This window comes from Arvicanthis niloticus, chromosome 5, assembly GCF_011762505.2.
Source record: "Arvicanthis niloticus isolate mArvNil1 chromosome 5, mArvNil1.pat.X, whole genome shotgun sequence".
NCBI classification, from domain to species: domain Eukaryota; kingdom Metazoa; phylum Chordata; class Mammalia; order Rodentia; family Muridae; genus Arvicanthis; species Arvicanthis niloticus.
Genome location: NC_047662.1, coordinates 74,714,375 through 74,732,068, shown reverse-complemented (window position 1 = coordinate 74,732,068; position 17,694 = coordinate 74,714,375). Strand labels below are relative to the sequence as shown.

The 17,694-nt window shown below is 37.2% G+C and overlaps 1 protein-coding gene across 7 annotated transcripts in view; it reads left to right on the top strand.

The window, feature by feature from the left end:
- Positions 1-17,694, top strand: part of Frmd3 (FERM domain containing 3) — a 185,033-nt gene that overhangs the window by 61,743 nt on the left and 105,596 nt on the right. For 6 of the 7 annotated variants that reach the window (XM_076934765.1, XM_076934766.1, XM_076934767.1 and 3 more), the window contains one exon: positions 6,025-6,067. In XM_076934765.1, coding sequence (XP_076790880.1) covers positions 6,025-6,067 — 43 coding nt within the window. Of the gene's footprint in view, positions 1-6,024; positions 6,068-12,351; positions 12,453-17,694 lie in introns of all 7 variants that reach the window. The other variant, XM_034503056.2, reaches the window with a different exon arrangement.

Below are 17,694 nucleotides of genomic sequence, written 5' to 3'. Positions count from 1 at the left end.
CTCAATGTATCCTTCTCTTAGTATCTTAGTCATTATATCATTGTTGCCAAAGGCTGAAGAACACTTCCATATAAGTAATCAAATCTAAACAACATAATAATCACATACTTACTAACAATATAGTTGCACCTTGAAACATTTTTCACATGTCTCAAGAAAAACACTCATTTCATTTCGTTCTAAATAAGGACAATTACTTCATAATGGCAGGTTTGTACCTCCTGAGTTATTTCAGGATCTTTACCAACATAATCAAGTTTTCTGTATGTTCCGTGCATAATTTTGGATATTAACTGCCTTTGATCGTGACATGCAAACTAAATTGACAAAGGAAAGTGATATCAAAAGGAGTCAAATGCAAACTAATGTTAGCACTATAAGCTCTCTGGAATGGTGGCTGTAGTACTGACACATTTGTTATGACTATATTCCCTTGGGTTGCTAACAGCTGCTACAGTTATAAATTTTGCAGTTATAATGTTAGGCCCTTGAGCTGAATCCCAATTTAGTCCTATCACTGGACTTCCTTTTCCTCAGGCTTTTCTCCATTTTTGTCCCTGCAGTTCTTTTAGACAGGAACAATTCTGGGTCAGAATTTTTGACTGTGGGATGGCAACACCATCACTCCACTTGGAAGTGGGACTGTACAAATTCCCTCTCCCAACTGTAGGAGCCTATCATGTCTGCCCATGAAAAGACCCAACAAGCAGCTGAAACAGTCAGATGCAGATATTTGCACCCAACCAATGGACAGAAGCTGGTGACCCCTGAGGTTGAATTAGGAAAAACCTGGAAGAAGCTGAGGAGGAGTGCAACCCTATAGGAAGACCAACAGTTTCAACTAACCTGGCCTCCCCCTGAGATCTCAGACACTGAGCCACCAACCAGGCAGCATACACCAGCTGATATGAGGCCCCCAACACATATAGAGTAGAGGACTACTGGGTCTGGACTCAGTAAAAGAAGATGCACCTAACCCTCAAGAGAGTTGAGGCTCCAGGGAAAGGGGAGGCCTGGTGGGGTGGGAGTGTGAGGGTGGAAACATCCTTTTGGAGACAGAGGTGGGAAGGAGAGGAGGTAAGGGATGTGGAACAGTCAGAGGGTGGTCTGAGAGGGGTATAAAATCTGGACTGTAAAAAATGATCAAAGAATAAATAAAAAGTTAAAAGAATAAATTTTGCAGTTTGCAGTTTCATCCTGCACCATGTCTAAAATTTTTATATATGTTAGACATAAGATTTTATCTCATATCAACACTCTTTTGGAATCATCCAGAATATTAGCAAACTACAGCTTACTTATCTATTTTCCTAATGATTGCCTTTGGTGTTATTTGTAACCTTTTATTATTTCATATAAAATTGCAACAAAAATCCTTGCTATGTACTTTTTTGTCTACATGCATAAACTAGAGAATAATGAAATTGCTTAACTATTGTTTTAACCACTATTAACAGACTGAGCTTAGCTCTCTTTGAAAACATGGTTTCCTAGAATCCCTTGAAACATGATGATGAGGTTAACATGAGGTTAGTTTTCCTAAATCACTCTACCTTATGATCACCCTTTTGGGAAAGAATAGTTGCCGTAAAAAAGTAAATATCGGTCACACTATATAAGTAAGTGTAATACACAGAACCTGAAAAGAAAGAAAATAGGAACTGATAAGAAACTGTGAGGTGTATTTCTTAAAGCAATGAAGAAACCAGCTCATTTAGAATAAATAATTTATTTAGGGCACAGATGGTAAGGACCTTGAAGGCATTCCTTAAATATTTCTTCTCCCTATCCTTGGCATACATAGCCAATCCCAGATGACATTCATTCTCTTTGAGCCTTCAATGAGTACTAGCAGCAACTTCACAGTACATGAAAGGCAACGATTTGTCAATTCCCTGAGTAAGAGAGACATAGAGCAGTGGGTTCAAATTCAGAAAGGGTAGTCTGGGACTTCAAAGGATACTAAGCAAAGAGAGCTTGGAAATGTTATTTATATATTTCAGGCTGGCAAAATGACTAGTGGTTGTCATTATGAAACAATAATATGGGCAGGCCTCTGATTGTTTTTATTTTTCTCCTGACCACAATTCTAAATTAATCTGCTTATTTCTCCCAAAGTGATTTAATCACAGTCTGTTTATTATTCACTTCCATGCAGCCCAGTGAAAGATGGTGCCTACCAACTAAATTATGCATATATAATGAAAACAAGGGCAACAGCACCAAACCTTTGGTAGTGTTTTTTCACTGCAGCTGTGAGATGCACATTTATGATTTTGATAACAATTTTAAGACATTGATGCTAGGTGGATTTTCACCTTAGATTTGTGGAGTCTGAGATGCAGAGAATATTTTTGCACAAAGTTACATAGATGCTAAATGATAAGATGAATTATATTTCCAGATGTTTTATTATGTGGTAGTAAGGGTTTCAAAAAAAAAAAAAAAAAAAAACAAGCTGATATAATTTTGGTTAGAAGTGAAGAAACTTGCTCTTTTGAAGAAGCTTGACTATATATGAGTAAATACATGGCCTGTTCTCTTGAAGAATTATCCCATAATATTGAAAGAGTTGAACAAATCTCCTTACTGCTTTAGAAGACTTTACAGATCTGACATATTAGATTGAAAACTACTTATTTAGCCATTCAGTTTTTCAGTTCCTGAAAAAATAACAAATATTCATCAAAGTGAATATTTCTTGTTATGCATACTGATCAGTAGGGTGCTAATGACCCTCTCTCTCTCTGGAATTCCATTATGATTTAGCTAGGTAACATGAGACAAATCTTTTCAGATTAAGAGTCACAGATTTCTGATTAGCAAATAAGTAGTTGTGAGAACAGAATAAGACTCCCTATATAAGGAGAAATTCTGGAAGGGCACTTGGTGTCTCAATCAATGCTTTTATTTAATTTTCTGAGCATGAATTTACATTAAACAATGAAGATAATGCAAAGCACAGATGTTTACTGGAAGACAGAAAGTATTATAGGGAGTCCACCAAAAACTGACCACTCAGACACAGTTTGTAGACAGTTGAAAGTCTTTATTCCCCAGCCATTTTGGACTACACTCAGTAGTTTGGATCCCAATGAATCCTGAGCATTTAGAGCAAGGGGCTTTTAAAGGCAAAATCCATATCCTGGTATGTCAGTTAGCAGTTGCACCAGGAGGTTTTGAGCATGCAAACAGTTTAAATGAGCTAAGATAAGTTATCAAGGACATCTTGATCCCAGATTCCTAGAATAGAGTTAGTTTTCCATAACATTCTTCATCAAGGAGATCAAATTCCAGCTAAACTTATGTGGCCTCAGCAAGAATACAAGCAAGAAGAACCACTGCACTGGGAAAAGGGGCTAGAATGAAGTGTTAAACCTTGGTAAATTTTCTCTGTTTTTTTTCTTACTAATATAGTGTGGGCAGATGCCCATAAAAGAGACTTTCCTGTACTCAAGATGTTTTTGACATGGAAACACAACTCTCACCACAAAAGGAATAGAAGTATTTAGGACTATCTTCATAAGTTAACTTGGTACTGAGTTATTATTATTATCATTTTTCATTATTATTATAATTGCTTTTATTAATTTTAGTTTTACTATGAAAAAAAAATGAAGTGGAGCCACGTTAACAACTAACAAATGTTAGTTTACATGAACATTCATTTATAAGTCAATTTTGTGCTAAGGACATGATGTGAAAGAACAAACCATAGTTGCATGTGGACAGTACATATATAAAATATTTAATACATGCATAAATATATATAATATTTATACATGTATTAATAAGCCAATATATGAACATTATTTTGTTTGTTCCAATTGTGTTTTCTACAATCCTCATGTGAAAGGAGGCTTAACACAAATATCTTTGGCAAACATATTGTTAGATTGGTCAGAACCAAAAGTAAACACGTAAGCAACAAAGGAGAACTGGGGGACCTTTTACTTCAGAGTATAATGAGTCCAGAGACCCCAAGAAGAAATGGCAAGCATTAACACCCAGCAGAGCATATTGTAGTGGCTCTTCATTGACAGCTTCTTGTCCCTGTTAGGATTATGAATCTTTGTTTCTAGGGCTGGCTCATTTCCTTTTCTGGGTCACAGAATCAAAAGACTAGCCTGACCCAGGACAGAGATTTGACCCAGGAGGCCATTCTAAGAAAAACATGCTTGGAGTCTGAAGTGGGAAGGCCAGTCCCATAGACAAGGGCCAGCTTCTCAGATTCAACAGCACAAGACAATTTGACCATAGTGGCTGCTCTACTTTGATAGAGAGAGGCCCAGTAGCCAGATTAGCATCCGAGAAATGGTTTGGAGAATTAGGTTTAGAAGTTTACACTGGTAAACTGTGGAAATGGTGAAATAGCAAAGGATCAGAGTGAAGATGTAAAACAGACTTGAAAGTGGAACTCTTCCCACCTTTTGTCATTCTGTCACCTGAAGTTGTCTGAGTCAGTGAGACACAGAAACACAAAAGTATTATCCAAGATGTATTAAGTTCAGATCTCAGTACAGTAACATCTTGAGGTTTGTTTTCAGACAACCCAAAGTGTCTGGGACAATGGTTATCTTGGACCTCATTATAGGCAAGATAACAGTGAGGCTTCTTTCTGGTAATAAGTTATCACCTACCGCCAGAAAGTGCAAATGAGTGACGAGGGAGCTGGAATGAGTATTCAGTTTTTAAAACTTGGAAGACAAAGCCAAATGTGGGAATCTGAAAGCACCCATGAGGTTCAAAATTCTACTGACCTGGAGGGCAAAGCCAGAGGGCCACATGGGCCAAGATATGGTGTGTGTCCAGAGCACCTATCCTGAACCTGAACCTTACCTTGTTATTTGGATGGGGAATGGATTCAGTGTGGTTAAATGGTACAAAAGCTTCTACTCTGGAAGTGAGAGGGACAACAGAATTAGATCAATAGTGGAAAGGAAGAAAAGGAGCCAAAACCCGACTTTAACCCGTGAATCAATAAAGGCTCCCAAACCAGGAAATTATTACAGCATTAGAATTTAGACTGCTCATATAGAGGGAGGCCAAAGGAGTTGTTCCATTGGAATTTTAGCCCATAGTGAGTTTGGAGTGCTGAGGAGATTGGGACAAGGAGAGAATTAAGATAAAGAAAGCAGTCAACTTGGGAAGGAGCCATTGAAACCCCTCATTGTTTCCCAAAGTATTAGGTTGGAATGGACTTACCAACTGGGGAAGAAATGGGAGCACAAGTCCAACCTTAACAGAAGCCGACTGTACGTTAATTAGAACAACAAAGGACAACATCCACTGGGCTGTAATGGAGGTTAAGCCCTCAAGGCATCTTTGCAGCAGTCTTATATGAGAGGGTTGAGGGTATGGAACTTGTAGATGTTAACTGTGGGCTATTTATTATTTTTCTGAGAATATGTAGGGGCTATGAGTTCTAGTAGTGTCTAACCAAGTGGAATATCCTTGGCTGGGGTTTGGAAAGTGGAGTCTAACATCTCTGGGTCAAATTAAGCTTTTCCCAATGTACAGTTTTAAAGTTGTAGATAACAAGGTGAGGCTGGGTGGTTGGACTGTTGATTTCAACAGAAACATCTACAGGGGTTATCAGTCAAGCATTCCTGTCCAGTTTCTCTGTCATCCTGGGGTTTTTAGGTCACTAGCTCTTCAAAAATATGTCAGTGAGTACACCAGAGAGTCAGGTACAATGAGGTGAGGCAAGCTTTTCTAGTGGCCCAAGATGTGATCTGATGACCTTCTTAGCTTTTGGATTGGAGAAAGATAATTGTCTGCTAAGTTAATAGATTCTAAAAGGTTTCTACTACACTCCAGATGTTAGCTCAGACTCAGAGGTGGGCAAGAAATGGCTGTTCTGGGGGGCTAGAACTAACCCAGTGTAAGGTACTTAGCATCTAGACTTACAACATTCCAGTCTCCCGAGTTCTAATCTATCAGTCTCTGAAGGTAGCTTTTTTTTTTTTTCAGGAGTTTCCATTCACACCAACAATCTCTGTTTTGTTTTTGTTTTCTCTCTAGCACTGGCTTGAGCCTAACAAGTCCATCTTCAAGCAAATGAAATGTAAGTGTCAAGCTATGGTTTTACTTCTGCTACAAAAGATTCAAAAATAATTGTGTTTCCTAACAAAGCTGCACATCTCTGGAGATAAGGGTAGTGAGGAATATATGGGAATGGCAGCTTCTGTCCCTGAGAACTACAAATCATTTCCCCTTTTCTCTGACCTTGGCTCCCATACACTCATATATTCAACTGCTGGCAGAGACTCTCTCCATCTGCCCTGCTTGCTCTCATGTTTCTTGTTGGAATAAGAGCTTTGAAATCATGTGGTTAAATGTCTGTTAACCTTAAATGCTTGCCTCTGGATTGTAGGGGTTGGTAGTATAGTTTAAGGAGTTGTCTGTAGTCTCAAGTGGGGATGAGAGAAATGGGTGTGTTTGGAAACTGAAATTACACTAACAACTTCACTGGATAGTACTAATTTTTTTCTTTTACCCAAACTCAAAAAGAAAAAGTAATAATGTTTTCAATCTGGTAATTACTTTAAAACCTGATGTTGTGAGCATCACTTCTTTCTAGAATCCCTTGTCACTCGCTATAGGCATTGTGAGGAAGATATTGAATTTCATAAGAGACATGATTCTTTGTCTAATTCATCTCTTCCAGAATGTATCCAACACACACACACACACACACACACACACACGGGGGTGGGCACACATGTGCAATTTTTTAACAGGTACCTCAGAAAATTATAGCCTGCTATTAAAATCTATCCCACCCTGTGCTGGCTGTTTTATTGTTAATGTTGTTTGTTTGTTTGTTTGTTTGTTTGTCTGTCTGTTGTTTTTTTCAAATTAACACAAGCTAGGATTATCCAGAAAGGTGAAATTGCAAATGAGAAAAATGCTTCTATCAGATTGGGCTATAACAAAATCTGTGGGAGTTTTTTGTTGTTGTTGTTTGTTTGTTTGTTTGTTTGTTTGAATGACTGATGAGGGAAGACCTAGCTGACTGTGTTCAGTACCATCTTTGGCAGGTGGTCCTAAGGTGTATGAGAAATCAAATGGGGGAAGTCATTGAGATCAAGGCAGTAAGTAGAGTGCCTCCATGGCCTCAACTTTAGTTTTCCCTTGAGTTCTTGCCCTCACTTCCCTTCAATAGAGACTATAAGCTGTAAGCTGAAAGAAGCCCTTTTCTCCTCAAATTCCCTTTGATCATAATGTTTTGTCATAGGAATAAAAAATTTAACTAAAGCAAAAAATCAGGACAAGGATAACATGATAATGCTTTGAAGACTTAGCCATGTTGTTTTTTGTAGGATTGTGGGATTGTTTAGAAGTTTGAGGCACTGAGAGCTTAACAGATTGCTGTGGGAACTTAGAAGACAATGCTGAGACTAATGCACATGAAGGAAGACCTGGTTTGTGAAGTTTCAGGGGAAAATTTGAGAGTCTTTAAAGACTATACTAACACTATTCATATGATATTTTGAATGAAGAGTCTATGGTTTCCTGGTTAGCAAGAGCTAAAGAATCACTTGTGTTTAAGAAAAGGCTAAGACTACTGATGTGAAAATATTGCTTTACTGGGACATTGAAGGCTGATTAAATGGCACTGAAAAATTAGCTATGATTAAAGAGAAACCAGCAACACTGAGATGAAATCTAGTGTTTGTCTTCATGGTCAGCACAAAGACTTATGTTCCAAATGGTGCAAAGGTTGCATCTCATACTAACAGATAATCTTGGTAATGTGTGAGAGTATCCTTTGTGTTACTGGTTTTGGTGGCATGAGCGTTTCCAGACTGAGGTAAATCATGGGGAGCAGTTGTGACATGGTAACAAGAGAGGCCATTGGTACAGCTATAGTTGCAATAGAGATCTCATGATTGAAAGAATCATGGAAAGAAGCTGAGGCATGGCACTATAAAAGAGACCAAAAGAGGTCATAGTAAAGGTATGGTCCTGGTTGCCATGGAAACCCCAGTATTGAAAAGATAATGGAGAGAAATGGATGCTTGGAACCATGTGGCAAGCCACAATCTCTGATGAAGGACAAGAAGGGCATTTGGGAATGTACAGCTTGTATGGACTTGAGAATATTAATAATGCTATATTGTAAGATGACCACTTAAGCACACCAGCAAGTATGGAGTGGAGACAGCCTGAGCATATGATCAACATGTCTGTTTTTATGCCAATGCCATGTGATTTTTTTTTTTAATTACTAGAGTTCTATAGTACAACTTGAAATCAGGGAATGTAACACCTCCAGAAATTTTTTTACAGTACAGGATTGTTTTAGCTATCTTGGCTTTTTGTTCTTTCTATATGAACTTGAGAATTGTCCTTTCAAGTTCTGTAAAGAATTGGGTTGGAACTTTGATTGGGATGTCATTGAATCTGCAGATTGTGTTTGGTAGGATGGCCATTTTTACTATGTTAATCCTACCAAAACATGAGTATAGATAATCTTTCCATCATCTGATATTTTCTTCAGTTTCCTTTTTTCAAAGACTTGGAGTTTTAGTTATTCAAGTCTTTCACTTGCTTAGTTAGAATTACCTCAAGATATTTTATATTATTTGAAGCTATTGTGAAGAACGTTGTTTTGTTGATTTTTTCCCACTTCACTTATTATTTATATATAGGAGGGCTACTGAATTTTTTAAAAAGTTAATCTTGTATCCAGACACTTTGCTGAAAGTGTTTATTCATCAACTTCCTAGCAACACTTTCAGGGTCATTTGTGTAGGCTATCATTTCTTCTGAAAATAATAATACTAGAACTTCCTTGTTTCTTATTTATAACCCCCTGATCTCTTTTAGTTGTCTTATTGCCCTGACTAAACCATCAATTAATTACTATATTGAGTAGATATGGAGAGAGTGGACACCCTTGTCTTGTTTCTGATTTTAATGAAATTGCTTTGAGTTTTTCTCCAATTAATTTAATATAGGCTATAAAGCTCACTGTAAGTGGCTTTATTAAGTTTAGGTATGTCCCTTTTATTCATAATCTCTTTTACATTTTTTTATTATGTAGGGATGTTGGATTTTGTCAAAGAATTTTCAACATCTAGTGAGATGATAATGTGTTTTTTTCCTTTCATTTTCTTTATGTGGTTGGTGTCATTGATTGATTTTCATATGTTGAACCATCCCTGAATCTCTGGGACGAAGTCTACTTTATCATGGTAGATGATTTTTTTTTAATGTATTCTTAGATTTGGTTTGTGAGTATTTTATTCAGTATCATTGCATCAATATAAGTCTTGAAGCAAATTGGTCTGTAATTTTCTTTGTTGAGTCTTCATGCAGTTTATGTGGCCTCATAAAATGAATTGGGTATAACCTTTTAGTTACTATTTTTGGAATAATTTGAGAAGTATTGACATTAGCTCTTCTTTGAAAGCCTGGTAAAATTATTCACCACAACCTTTTGGCCCTAGGCTTCTGTTAATTGGAACACTTCTAATGACTGCTTCTATTTCACTAGTTGTTATAGGTCTGTTTATGTTGTTTATCTGATATTGATTTAACATTGGTAAGTTGTATCTATCAAGAAAATTATTTCTATTCCATTTAGATTTCCCAATTTTGTAGAGTATAGGATATTTTATTATTTATTTGCATCCCAAATGCTGCCTCCTCTCTGTCCCCTTTCACAGAGTTCCTCCCCCACTCCACTTCTGAGAGGGTGCCCCCCAGTATCCCTCTACCCTAGGGCATCAAGACTCTACAGAATTAAGTACATCTTCTCCCACTTAGGCTAGACAAGGTACTCCTCTGCAACATTTGTGCTGGGGACCTCAGAGAGCCCATGTATGCTCTTTGCTTGGTGGGTCAGTCTCTGTGAGCTCCCAGAGGTCCAGGTGAGTTGACATTGTTAATATTCCTGTGGGGTTGCTATCCCCATCAGGGATTCACTCTTCCCCTAACTCTTCCATCAACCTCCACCCAATGTTTGGCTGTGAGTATCTGCATCTGTCTCAGTTAGCTGCTGGGTAAGGCCTCTCAGAGGACAGCTATTCTAGGGTCCCATCTGCAAACACAACATAGTATCAGCAATAGTGTAACAGATAAATGCTTGGCTGTGGAATGGGTCTCAAGTTGGGCTAGTCACTAATCCGTCATCCCTTCCATTTCTATTCCATATTTGTCACTGTATTTCTTTTAGACAGGACCAATTTGGGGTCAAAAGTTTTGAAGGTGGATTTATGTCTGCATCTATCCACTGGGGATACTGTATAGCTACTGGAGGTTGTCTATTGAGGTTTCATACCCCCACTGTTGGGTATTTTGGCTAATATCATGTGCAATGACTCCTGGGTGCCACCCTCATCCCAAGTTTCTGAAACTTCCTGTAGATTCCTATATCCCCCACAATGGACAGCTACTTGTTTCTATTCATTCCCTTGGACTTTGGGGCCTCTCATCTGGCTCTCCCCATACCTGCCCCTGCCCCTCTTTCTTTCTCCTCCCTTCTCCCACACTCACTCCCTCTGCCTCTGGTGACTATTTTGTTCCCCTCTCTGGGTGGGATGCAAGCATCCTCACTTGGGCCTTCCTTCTTGTTTAACTTCTTTGGGTCAGTGCAGAGTATCATGGGTATTCTATAATTTTGTCTAATATCTACTTATCAGTGAATATGTACCATACTGGTTCTTTTGGCTCTGAATTATCTCACTTGGATGATATTTTCTACTTCCACCCATTCACCTGCAAAATTCATGATGTCCTAGTTATTAAGAGCTAAATAATGTTCCATTATATAAACAAACCACATTTTCTGTATCCATTCTTTGCTTGAGGGACATCTGGGTTGCTTCCAGGTTCTGGCTATTACATATAAAGCTGCTATGAACATAGTGGAGAACATGTATTTGTACTGTGATAAGAATCATTTGGGAATGTGCCCAGAATCCTATATCTGGGTCTTCAGATACAACTATTTCCAGTTTTCTGAAAAACTACCAAATTGATTTCAAGGATGGTTGTACAGGCTTACAATCCTATAAACAATGGAAGAGTGTTCCCCTTTCTCTGTATCCTTGCCCCATGTACTGTTGCTTGAGAGTTTTTTTAAATTAATTTTTATTGGATATATTGTTTATATTTCAGATGTTATCCCCTTTCCCCATTTTCCCCTACCCAGAAACTCCCTATTCCATCGCTCCTCCTCCTGCTTCTATGAGGATCTGCCTCTACCTCTGTATATGTCAGGTGCTGGCAGACCTCTAAGGGGACCCTATATCAGGCTCTTGTCAGCATGCCCCTCCTGGCATCCACATCAGCTTCTGCCTTTGGTGACTGCACATGGGATGGATACCCAGGTGGAACAGTCTCCAGGCAGCAGTTCTTTCCGTTTCTGTCCCACATTTTATCTCCATATTTGCTACCATGAGTATTTTGTTACTCCTTTTAAGAAGGACCAAAGCACCCACACTTTGGTCTTCCTTGCTCATGAGCTTCATGTGGGCTGTGAGTTGTGTCTTGGGTACTGAGAGCTTTTGGGCTAATATCCAATTATCAGTGAGTGTATACCATGTGTGTTCTTTTGTGATTGGGTAACCTCACTCAGGATGATATTTTCTAGTTTCATCCATTTGCCTAAGAATTTCTCAAATTCATTGTTTTTCATAGCTGAGTAATACTCCATTGTGTAAATGCACCACATTTTCTGTATCCATTCCTCTGTTGAAGGACATCTGGGTTCTTTCCAGCTTCTAGCTACTATAACTAAGGCTACTATGAACATAGTGGAGCATGTGTCCTTGATATATGTTGGAGCATCTTTTGGGTATATGCCCAAGAGTGGTATAGCTGGGTCCTCAGGTAATGCTATGTCCAATTTTCTGAGAAACCACCAGACTGATTTCCAGAATGGTTGAATCAGCTGTTTCTTCAGTTTTTTATCTTACCAATTCTGATTGGCGGAATCACAATGTCATTTTGATTTGGATTTCCCTGATATTGAATATTTCCTTAAGTGCTTCTTGGCCATTCAATATTCCAATATTGAAAATTCCCAATTGAGCTCTGTACTACCCCATTTTTAATTGGGTTATCTGTTTTTTTAGAGTCTAACATCTTGAGTTTTTTTTTATATGGTTTATATATTAGTCCTCTGTTGGATGTAGGATTAGTAAAGATCTCTTCCCAATCTGTAGTCTGCCATTTTGTCCTATTGACAGTGTCTTTTGCCTTATAGAAGCTTTTTGGTTTCATGAGATCCCATTTACCAATTATTGATCTTATAGCCTGAGCCATTGGTGTTTTGTTAAGAAAATTTTTTCCTGTGTCAATATATTCAAGGCTATTTCCCACTTTCTCTTCTATTAGATTCCAGTTTTATGCTGAAGTCCCTTATCCAATTGGACATGAGATTTGTGCATAGTCATAAATATGGATCTATTTGCATTCTTCTACATGTAGATCGCCAGGTAAACCAGCACCATTTCTTGAAGATGCTTCCTTTCTTCCATTGTATGGGTCTGGCTTATTTGTCAAAAAAAAAAGTGTACATAGGTGTATGGGCTTATTTCTTTTTGTCTTTTCTTCTGTTCCAATCATCAACCTATTTGTTTCTGTACCAGTACCCTGAGATTTTTATCATTATTGCTCTGTAGTTCAGCTTATGGTCACAGACGGTGATTTCTCCAGAAGTTCTTTTAGTTTTCAAGATTTTGGGGGTTATTCTGTTTTTTTTTTCCCCATATGAATTTGAGAATTTCTCTTTCCATGACTTTAAAGAATTGTGTTGAAATTTTGATAAGGATTGCACTGAATCTGTAGATTGCTTTTGGTAAGATGGCCATTTTTTCTGTTAATCCTACCAATCCATGAGCATGGGAGACCTCTCCATTTTCTAAGGGCTTCTTCAATTTCTTTTTTGAGAGACTTGAAGTTCTTGTCACTTGTTTGGTTAGAGTTATACCAAGGTATTTTATATTATTTGCGACTATTGTGAAAGGTGTTATTTCCCTATTTTCTTTCTTAGCCCATGAATCATTTGTATAAGTAATTTCTTTGAATTAATTTTATATTCAGCTACTTTGTAGAAGTTGTTTATCAGCTGTAGGAGTTCTCTGGTAGAATTTTTGGGGTCACATAAGTATACCATCATAGTAATATTTTGACTTCTTCCTTTCATTATTTTGAGGCTTTTTGCATCTATGTTCATCAGGGATATTGTACTATACTTTTTATTGTGTCTTTACGAGAGTTGATGTAAGGATCATTGTTCTCTCTGCTTCTATTCATTTTAATTTCTTTAAATAATTAGAATGGGCTGGTTGTAGATCTTCTATAAAACACCCATAGAATTCTGCTGTGAATCGGTCTGCAAATGGAATTTTATTTTATGACCAAACAATTTTTCTTACTATGTTGTTGTCATCATCACTGTTGTTATTGTTGTTTCTATTTAATTAATTTCTTCTCTGATTTTTCATATTTTTATAGTGTAATAGTCTGAATTTGTTTGCTTTTGAGTCTCCAAATTATTAATTTATATTATCAACTCAATTAAAATTTTCTTTTTTAATGCAGCCATTTAGAGGTATAAACTTTTTCTCATGTAAAAGTTTTTTATTCATTTTTTTAATTTAGGGATTATAATTACTTCTATCTTTTCCCTACCCAAACTTCCTCCAAACCATTCTACATGTTCCTCCTTGCTCTCATTCAAATTCATGGACTCCTTTTAAAAAAAACTTACTACATGTGTATATGTATATACATATATATTCCTAAATATAACTTACCTAGATTAATTAATGTTACTTATATGTATGTTTTCAGGACTGACTATTTAGTAGTTGCTATTCCCTGGAGACAATAATTTCTCTCACTGGTAGTATTCTTTACTTGGTTATAGTTCTTTAGGTAGGGTTGAGGCCTCGTGGGATTTCCCTCATCCAAGTTGGCATATCTATTGCTGCTTTTGTTAGGTTGATGTTAAGGCAGTCGTTTTGGAAGACATTATGGATAGTTTATATTATTAAGAACACATTCTCACAGCAAATCTCCTGATCCTATGGCACTTATAATCTTTCCACACAATGTTCCTTGGCCTTAGATGCAGCTGTTGTTTTGGAGATACATCCATTAGGACTGGGCTCCACAAATTGGCATGTTGATCAATTGTGGTTTTCTATAATCAACTCCATTCGTTTCAAAGATTTGTTTCATTAATGATGGATGAGGTCTACATTATCTGTGGGTATAAGAACAAATACTTAGAGTATATCTAGGGATCATGCTTGTTTAGTAAATTAGCAGATCTATCACTTTAATCGCACTCAGTTGTTAGCTGGGTTTTGATGACCAAATATGATTTCTCTCTTCCTGGTCATTGTTATGGTTCATAGGCACCATAGATGGGTTGCACTGTTTGTAGCTTTCCACCTATAGAAGGTTCCATAATGCTTTCGGTACCATGAAAGCTAGTCCTGAGGGAAGGAACTTTGAGGTCAGTTTTAGTTGAGGGGTATCTGGACACTGTATCTGAAGTGCATGGTGTCATCAGCAGTATGGACTTTTCTTCCACCTTTGCTGGAAGAGAGCAACCAAAAGTAATAACAATAGCTTCAAATATTTTCAGAATTTCTCAGACAACCTTGACCAACAATTCAAAAAACTACTTGTTTTGCTTAGTGCTGGGATCTTTGTTAGGTTGCTTTTGGCTCTTGGAAGCATCATTGTTGGCCTAGTTGGGAAATGTTCATGAAATAACACACATACTACACACACACACACACACACACACACACACACACACATACACACACACACACACACACACACACACACACCTAATATTTTTAATTGTTTAGGTAGATAACCAATATTATGATTCCTTGTAATTCTTTCAAACATTTTAACTGCTATTTTACCCTCCCTATTTCTTTTTCTGTGTTTATATTCTTCCCCTATCCTTAGTGAAACCATTTCTGTTTTTCCTATTTCCCTAATCAGACCCTTTTGTTCCCCTCATTTTTATATCCAACTATTCACCTCTGCCATGTTTTTTTTTTTTTTGCATTTCTGGTTTTAGCAATTAATCCATAATATATGCTTACATCTGAAAATTTAGAGGTAGGAGCCTCCAGTGAGAGAGAATATGAGATGTTTGGTTTTCTCAGTCTGAGTTACCTCACTTAGTATGATCTTTTGTAGGTCTGTTCATTTGTCTTCAAAGTTCATGATTTCATTTTTCTTTTATAGTTTATTATAGTATTCTGTGGTATTTATGTACTATATTTTCATTATTCATTCATCAGTTAAAGGATATTTAGTTTGTTTTTATTTTCTCGTTATTATGAATAGAGCAGCAATAAAAAAGGCTAACAAAGTATCTGAAGTGTTGGATGTCAAATTCCTTAGAAATAAGTCAAGGAGTGGTATGTCTAGGTTCTGTGGTAGGTTTGTTTGTTTGCTTGTTTGCTTGCTTGTTTTTGAGGATTGTACATGCTGATGAGATTTTAGAATAAGTGCACAAATTTACAATTCTACAGTGTCTTTGATTTCTCTTTTCCCCACACCCTGCCCAGCAATTATTTTTGGTTCTTTTGTTCATAGCCATTCTACCAGAGGTAAGATTTAATTTCAAATCTGCTTTGATTTGCGTTTTCCTGATTGCACATTCTGAACATTACTTTTAAAGTATTATGAGTCCTCAGAGAAACTTGCTCATTTCTCCTTCCATTGCTGAAGCCCCAGAATTGGATTGGCAACAAGGTCTCTAATTACCACTTAGAGCCAAGTATTTCCCTTTGGAAATTACATTCCACTCATTTGCCCCCATAAAGCTGGAGTCCATTTCTCTGATAAGTAGAGAGTAAATGGGACAGTATGAAAGTAGGATGTAGCTATGTGGAGTGGAAGAGGACAATTCATTTGAATCCTGTTGCCCATTGTATAACAGAGCTCATTCAAGATCTTACAAATTCTACTTTCTTATATGCTCCCTATCATGATATATGAATATGAAGGCTTTCAGATCATTTCTCCTTCATTCTTATGACATAAATCCAGCTGAAGGATGATGTTATGGTCTATGCTTACAGCTGTTGACCAGACTACTTCCCCCAGTTGTTTTTGAGACTAGATAGAGTTACAGTATAGTAGCCTGTTTTTCTTAAGGTTCTCAAGATGAAATTTCTAACTCTTGAGTCTGCATCATCCAGAGATTCAAGGATATTATACATGTGTTTCTTGGTTTGCCTTGCTACACATCACTAGTTTTCGCTGACAACACTCTGGCTTTGGTTGGCTTTGCCCCGTGTTATAAGTCTTCACTAGTTACTTCACTGAGAGTAACTTGCTAAAAAGTTTCTTGTGATACTTCAATGACTTTTTGCTGCATCCATGGAGCCTCACATATAGTTTCTTTCAGCTGCTGACTAGTGTTGTTGTTTTGATAGAGGACTGGACTGCTGGTCTATTTCTAAACAGGTCCATAATCCCCATTTCCTATTCACTCTTTTTTTCTACTTCCTCTTGTAGGTGATGGGCTAGAAAGAAGGATAAAGCATTAAAGAACCCTTATTAAAGTAGGTTTTGAAAATCTAAGCCTACAGATTATTCTAGGCCATCCAAATTGTTAGAGTATACATTTATGCATCACACTATACAGATATTTCTGGGAAAATTATTGTAGCCTTAGTATAGTTAGAAATTAATCTGTGGAAAGCTTTCTTACTGTGGTGTGATTCTATCACTTACATTCTATCTTCTGTGAGACTTACAAATTGGGATCCACATTTCTGAGGTTATTTTTTTTAACTTCAGTGAAACAATCCCTCAAAGAAAATCTAAAGATTTATTAATCAAATAATTAATCAGTAAATCAATCAAGAGGTGCTCAGCAGTTAAGAGTACCTACTGCTCTTCCAAAGGACTCTGCTACTGATTATAACTCAAGTGTCAGGGGATTCAACATTCTCCTCTGGCTTCTGCAGTACCTAAATACAGTAAGTAAACTTGGTTAAAAAGAAAAATTCATGTTGTAGTTCTGCCATGTTCAGAGAAAAGGGTTGTTTGTAGGGGTATCTCTGGATTTTGTTGTAGATTGCCATTCAAATTAAAAATAAAAATTGTTGGTTATTTTTTTTTCTGACCACATACTCAAAGAAACATCTTATTACCTCAGAAAACAAACCTTCACTGTTAGCAATAGGACATGGAAGTTTAATAAGCTGAGAGTTTTCAGTTTGTCTATAACAATTTGTACAAGTGAGAACTTGAGATGAGGAATGCTAGGCCCCCAAAATCTCATTCAGAGGCCTGACAAAGTAGAGGTGGTTGGAGAACTCAGGGCTTAAGTATTTAGGAAGCAACTCCTCAGCAACCTTGTTTCTTCTAAATGAGTTAGTTCATAGAACAAGTGCAGTCAAAGCACACAGGTAAATAAATGGCTGTACCTGAGTTTGATAAAAGCCTAAGAGAGAATCAATGAGAAGAAAACAACCTCAACATGACTTAAGATGCCCAAACCAACCAGCCACCACATAAGCAAAATGCGGAGAAAGCAGCATTTGTGCTTTCAAAGAAGAAATAATGCAGTAGTTATTTCTACAGGCGTGAATGGATCACTGCTGTTGAGTATGCCAGTAATAATGATAATGATTTTTAACTAGAATAAAGCATGCAGTGATGAAGCCTCTGCTCCCTGAGATTGCT